The 7,558-nt window shown below is 28.3% G+C and overlaps 1 protein-coding gene across 2 annotated transcripts; it reads left to right on the forward strand.

Moving 5' to 3' along the window:
* The first annotated feature begins 3,067 nt into the window (after window positions 1-3,067).
* Window positions 3,068-7,186, forward strand: LOC113518317 (odorant receptor 46a). 2 transcript variants are annotated; one of them, XM_052903103.1, is made up of 5 exons: window positions 3,068-3,976; window positions 4,065-4,164; window positions 4,247-4,348; window positions 5,846-6,001; window positions 6,817-7,186. In XM_052903103.1, exons 1-5 carry the CDS (start codon window positions 3,216-3,218, stop codon window positions 7,084-7,086), a joined length of 1,389 nt encoding a protein of 462 aa, XP_052759063.1. In that variant the 5' UTR covers window positions 3,068-3,215; the 3' UTR covers window positions 7,087-7,186. The 2 variants fall into 2 exon arrangements, with proteins under 2 accessions (XP_052759063.1, XP_026758982.2); XM_026903181.3 differs by lacking the exon at window positions 6,817-7,186 and adding an exon at window positions 6,363-6,660 and having other exon boundaries at window positions 3,080-3,976.
* Window positions 7,187-7,558: the final 372 nt, after the last annotated feature.

Here is a 7,558-nt window from a genome sequence, read left to right on the forward strand (position 1 = left end):
TTAAAGGCAATAAATCTTGTTTCATTTCCACTTTCCAAGGATTGTAACAAAATTGTGTTTTGTAGATACAATGGACACCAAAGATTGTATTTTACATAAAATGTAAACATTATTTATAATATTACTGCAGATGGAGTTTAGAAAGGAATTAGAATCGAAAAGTAGAGTATAAAAATAAATGAATCAAATCTTTTTAATAAGAATAGAGGCCTACTTTCTGTCTAACACACAGAAGACAGCATGAAAAAGAAGAATAAAATAGAATGACGAATATACCACTATGGAACAAGTTTTAAATTTTAACGATATTACATTAAATTATTTATAAAGTCATTGAGAACGTTCAATCCAACGTGATATTCAATACCGAAATTGAAAGAAGTCGATGTTTTACGAATATATCAGTATAATTTAACAATTAAAGGAATTCTTTTAGTGTTCAAAAGAATACTATTAGATCACAGAATATAAACGAGATTAAAGTGTAGTGAATATCCTATACCTACTTACAATTATCGATTTAATTTATTCTAATTGTATAATTTTAATTTAATAATATATTTTTTACTGCTACTTGAAAATCTATACATATATTAAATTATTCTTAGGCCATAATTATATATAATTATAATATGATTTACAGACTTTTTAACTAGATAATAATATATCCTGAAAACTTCGATCCATAAAGTTACTCCGCACTATTTCTCACAAATCGCCCCCAGATATTTGAAGTGTCAATAAAGGCGTGTAGTCCATACGATGCAACTTGAATTTTGCTTTTGTTAGGTATACGCCACGAAGTTTGTTATCTGTTAACACAGGGGCCCTCCAGGATAGTGCTAATGAGCTCGGTCATTACCGGGGTGCGTGTCCCGGATACCAGTTGCTGGAGGATATTTACAGTGTCTTTGAGATAAACAAAGGTATATTATAGTACGCTTTGTGGTCAAGTGTCAAACAGATTTAATTTTCTAACAACTTTAATAATTGTATTGGTTATATTCTCAAATTTAGTAAGTACATAATATAACGTGCCATAATAGGAATTTAAGTGATATCAATAATAAACTATGTTTACTAAAGGAGAACTTTCTACAAAAGTCATCTACATGAGTCATCATCTTCATATCAACCATTAACTATCCACTGCTGAACATAGGCGTTTTACCAGTAGTTGCCACGCTTGGCAGGCAGGCTTGCAACTGCAGTTAGGTGATGTTTTAAGAGGGATGCTGCTATTCATCCTTCGACCATTAAATTTCCTTAGTCGCCTTTTACGACACCCATGGGAGAGGAAAGGGTGGCCCAATTTATACCGGGACCACACGACAACACAATCTATTTGTTATTAGGATATTTTTGCAATTAAATTTTTATTTTTATTTTGCTAGAGTTCTTATCAATGTTTCTATTCCAGATGAGCAGATGAGACAGATAATATTATATATGAGTAGTATACAAATTAGGAGTCGAGCTTTATATTTTGTTTATTTACGTAAAGTTTCTATTTATATCCGGTTATTATAATCAGCAAACAATACAGTTTTGTGTATTTGAACAGACACTAATGATATAAAAACAACAAATAATTTGCCATGCAATCTGTAACAATTTAAACGCAAACACATCAATTTGACGCAGCACTCGATAAGAAGCAATTCTAAACATTTACAATTCGTTTGCAAGAGGAAGCACTTTGACTTTAAAACAATATTAACAAATCTTTGTATTTATACTTGCATTGCTTTCGTCTTAACAAAGACCCGTAAATCAAAAGTACTTCTAAAATTAATGCTTCGAAAATCAGAAGTTGAATTGCGGCTATATAATTCAGATAATTTATTACAAGAAAACTCGGCTACTGGTGAGGATTAATCGGTCGCTACAGTCTATTTAAAAATTCAAATTATCTGTTCTGGCTAGATACTTTCCTTATTCAGTTGGAAAGTAGGAATTAATATTTAAAATTTTGTTGGTTAAAAGTTGATTTCGTGTTTCAGCTAGGGACGAATAAGTTAAAAAACAGGTTTGGGTTGCAATGTTATGATGAACGTAATATTTCCACATTGTACTCGTACTTTATTTATTTGTACTATTCTAAGGATATTTTTAATTAAATTAAAAAAAAAAACTCATTATCATATTTCATTCCATATGACCATTTAAAAATTACTAAGTAAACTTCGGTACAACCTAAATATTCATTCAGTTTGCAAACAACGGTTTTGTTAGCTAAAGTTACCTGTTGAGGTAAAACTTTGTCGTGGAATTGAAAACGAAAACATAATATCAAAACTTAAGTAACACAACAAAATATAAACGTTTTGTAGAAACATAATATTGTTTTTATAACTTTAATTTTTCACAGATTTTAAAAAAGATACCTTTTTTGCAGACACTTTCTCACCTTTGTCTTTATACTCAAATATTTTTTTAAACATAATATACATACACTACGCCACAAGTGATGGTCAGTAGTGATAAGTAGTCAAAGTCAATCAATACCTATTTTCCGGAAAAAAGTTGTATAATAATGACATGATAAACTATGTCAATAATATCTCTATCGTCTATAGGAACACAAAAAGCTAATAATGTTTTCAGTAGTGGGTTTTATTAAAATTCCCTTATAGAATATACAGTAAAACTGTAAAAACGAAAATAAATTACCATTATTTATTAACTTATTAATTAGTGCAGAAAAAAAATTTTGCACAATCCTCAGGAATTAAACGCCTAGTTTGTTAATTAAAGCGTATTTCTGAACTTTTACAGGTGGAAGAGTCAGGCGTCACCTCCACTAATTGCATCTCATTTATAAATGCCTTTCCCGCAATTAACCTACATTCATTTGCATCGGCAATGTATTCATATTCTTTAATTTTAGTCAAGGTATTTTAAATTACACCTCATAAGTGAAGACTTCTAAAACGAACTTTAAAGAAATATTTCTTTTTACTTTTGAAATAATCAAAGGGATTAAAATCCCAAGACAATAGATTAATAGACACGTTTGTTCCATTTAATTAGAGAATTGCAATTTCTAAAACTCGCTACGCTAATAACAAGCTAAGCCTTTGTGACCTCAATCTATTAAAGCCGTCCGCCGTGCAGCCAACTGCGGTATTAAACGCAGTCTGAGAAATATTTTCTTTTGTTGCATTGAAATAGAAAAGTAATCTTCTCCCGCGCTTAATTCCATTATTAAAACAATGGAACCGTTGAATCAGATAAACTGTTTTGAAATAAATAAGAAAATTTGGAAAATTATTGGTCTATGGCCTGCAGACGATACATGGAAATATCATCATATTTTTTCAAAAATCTTGATTGCAGTTCTAATTTTACTCTTTGATGCATTGCTCACATTAAACTTGTGTTGCATGACGAAACAGTTGGATGTTATCATTGAAAATACATTATTTTATTTCACAGCTGTGGTTGTCGCCTCGAAAGTGATTACATTTTTAAAAGAACGTGATGGATTAATTGATATATTCAATAGTTTAGAAAGTGAAATGTTCCAACTTTGTAACGACATGGAAGTAAAAATTTTAAAAAAAGCAAACTCATTTAATATAATGTACTGGAAAATAGTAGCAATTGTATCTTTTACATCCCATGTAGCACATTTTGGAGTTCCAGTTATGCTACATTTTATTTTCTCAGTGGATCTAGAATTACCAATATGTAGTTATAGTTTTCTCTCTAAAGATTTTATAGATACATATAGACATCTACTATATTTATACCAATGTCTTGGAATACAATATCTTGTATTAGTAAATCTTAACATTGATACTTTTATTCTGGGTTTAATTATCTTTGTTATAGCTCAATTAGATATACTTGATTTAAAATTAAGAACTTTAACTGATCATAAAACAGATGAGGATAATGTTGATGATGTTTCTGAAGCAGATATGTTAAAAAAGTTACATCAATGTGTCCAACATTTTGAAGAAATATCAAAGTATTTTCTTTGTGGTTATTTAGTTTTATAAATTAGTTAATAACTCTTTATGGATAAGAAAGAAATTTTGAAATTTTGATTCTTACAGATTTTGTGACCAAATACAGCGTGTTTTCAGCTTTATTATATTTGTGCAGTTTAGTATGGCTTCTTGCATTATTTGTATTTGTCTTTTCAGATTTACAATGGTAAGTAAAATATAATAAAATATAAATAATGCCATATTTTTCTTGAATTTACATAAATTTATTATTTTATGTTAAATTTCAGCCCGCGTCTACGTCATACTATATTTTTCTTGCTACATATATGAGTGTTATGATCCTGCAAATATTAGTCCCTAGTTGGTTTGGATCTAAAATGATGCATAAGGTATAATCTTTTTGTGACTATTTATAAGAAAAAAAAATACTACACAAGAAATAAAATTATTGTATTGTTTCATATAGATTTTTTTAGCATTTGATTCATTAAATCTTTCTTCTACATTTAATGTTCATAACGTAATAAAGTTTTCTTTACATAATATTTAATATAATATAAATTAAAATGAGGTTATGTAAAATATTACATTCGTGTTTTTTTGTATTTTTTATTTTTGGTTATAAATATATGATAAGTCGAACCTCATGGCTTTGTGAAGATTTTTTCATAATTTTCTATCAAATTAAGGCAATTAGAATCTTTGTTATATTTTTTTTTTGTAACATTAACATTTAGTATATACATATTTTCTGTAATATTAACATATTATTATTACTTCAGTGACAAAGAAATATTGTTAAAGGTCTAATTTACGTTTTCTAACATTAGTCAAAAACTACTAGGCATACATATAAATAAAATATAGTTTTAGAATGTGTTAATAAAGCATGTCATATACTAGTATATAAATTTATATATGCTACCTGTACTTATGAACTGAAAATTAGCCTACGTATTTTTAAATTTTGAGTGCCACTTTTGTTTTATTATAGCATGATATCTGACACCATCCTGATCGAACACAGAGTCCACATGGTCCATGAATAAGATTAACCGAAAAGAAAACATTCCATTTTCAATAATTGGCCGCATTATGAAGGCTCACTAAGTGCTTTTTACGTTAAGCTGAGTCCACTATTTCAGAAAATAAAAAAATTAATGTTTTTAAGTACTCGTATGTATAATACGAGTACTTAACTTAAAAACATTTCAAACTGATAGTATTAGTAGTTATTTAGAAATAGGACACTAACAGAGAAACGGATGGACAACCAGACAAAGGATTCCTTTGTGATACTTATAGTGTAACTTTGTTTTGATAGAGAATTATAAAAAGCGCTGTCTAGGTTAACCACATTAGTGTATTTTAATACGAAAGCTTTGATTAAAAATGGAATGTTCAAACTCAAATCAGATTTCGTGAAAATACGATGCACTATAGGTAGTCACCAATTTTGTAAATAAATGAGAATAAAAAATACAGTCGAAATGAGAAATATTCGACTGTATTTTAGTTTGTAAAAGTTGATTGAAAAAATTAAGATAATAATTTCAGCTAGTGTGATATTATTAATACAGATAATTTTTGTTTTTAATATTTTTACAACAAAATACTTATAATGATTTAATAATGAATTTTAATCCTATAATATTAATAGGTTAATATTATACCCAGCCGTCCCAGCATAGAATGTGCCAACCCTTCTGTTCTTGTGGGTGTCGCCTTTTAAAGCGACTAAAAAAACTTAATGGTCGAGGGATGGGCAGCAGCATCCCTTTTAAAACATCATCAAGACCTAACTGTGATTGTGAACCCATGTAGTTGATATTAACGGCTGATATAATAATAATAAATAATTCTTAACTATGTTTATTTTTTTTTAGAGCCAATTACTACCCTTCGCTGTATATAGTTGTGATTGGATACCAAGATCTCGGCGGTTCAAAAGCAGTCTACGTTTGTTTGTTGAAAGAGCAAATGTGCCACTCTGCATAGTTGGCGGGAAAATGTTTATATTGTCTCTGACTACTTTTACATCTGTAAGTTGTCTTATTCATATTAAATTAAGATAACCTAATTTATATACATAATGTATATAAATATGTTAAAGTAATAAAGCGGAAGAGTTTGTTTGTTTGCTCTTCTAAACCGACTGGTAGTTCCTGAAATTACTAGTCAGTCAGTTAGTTATAAAATTATAAACAAAATTTATTAAATCTCTACTATCATATATACTAATAACAATGCCGTGTGGTCCCGACATAAAATGCGCCACTGCTTCCTTTGGACTAGCCTCCACCCCACCGTTTTGGGACAGTCCTATGTTCAGCAGAGGACAGTTAATGGCTGATATGTCATTTGAACATTAAAAATTATATATTTTTTGTTTTTAAATTACAGATAATGAATTCAGCGTATTCTTTTTTCACCTTACTAAGAAACATTCAAACCAGATAAATTAAAGATTAATGGATGCCTATATTTAAAGTTTTTTTATCAAGCGTAATACTAATTTTATTTTCAATATTGAGCACTAGCTTAAATTTTTAACCATAAGCAAATTTAATCTTTAGCATTCAACTAAAAATTATTATGTTTTAGTTTTTTGAGAAAACAATATTATTACCTAAATATTTAAGATGCACGATTTTTTCCTCTTTATTAAGGGATCTTTGTACACTGGAAGTAACGATGACGATCTAATCATACCTTTATTGATATTATACTCGTATACATTATTTGTACAATATCTAATTTAATGTTAGAGAGGTTAATATTGTAGCTATTATACTCTAAAATATGCCTATATTTAATATATTTAAATTTAGTATTTGGATATTATAATCTCTTTTAGATGGTTTTCAGATATATTTTTAAGATGCACGTGCTAATTAAACTTCTTGAAATGCATCCTAATAATATTCAGCTGAGGTTAGGTACATATTATATAGATAAACTTGAGTATGTAATAAGAAACAAGGACTTCATAATTAAAAAGCTGAAAATAAACATGAAAATTATGCATTTATTATTCATGATTAATGAAGCTTTGATGAAATCAAAATCCAGCTCAATTAAGGAAATACGCTTTCTGTACACATATATCTTGATATGTCTGTTTTAATTAGGTAGCTGCCAGTGCGATAATTAGAAATTTGTTTAAAACTTATAATGCTTACTTAATATAAATACTTATTAATAAATCGATTTTTCTTATTCATTAATTGACAGTTATTTTATTTAAATTTAATAGCATCTTATGTACCCTTAATATTCTTTCAGATTTTAAAATATTTTGTTCTTTCTTATAGTATTATTATAATTCATGTTTTGTTTTATTCATTGCGAATTTTATTTTATACTACCAATTATAGTACATAAACAATTAACATACTAAAATAATAACAATATAATTGTACAGCTTGTTTCATTTTTATTGTTGAATAAAATCATGTTACTGATTCAGTAACTCGAATATGAAAAGAGCAAACAAAGGTGAAAACACATGAATAAGTAGATGTATTTCGACGGGAAAGGACAATTTTTTCTTGAGCCTGCGAAAAACAAACGTCACACACAAGGATCGGGGACAATGG

This window comes from Galleria mellonella, unplaced genomic scaffold (genome assembly GCF_026898425.1).
Source record: "Galleria mellonella isolate WM207_F2 unplaced genomic scaffold, CSIRO_AGI_GalMel_v1 utg132, whole genome shotgun sequence".
Taxonomy (NCBI): domain Eukaryota; kingdom Metazoa; phylum Arthropoda; class Insecta; order Lepidoptera; family Pyralidae; genus Galleria; species Galleria mellonella.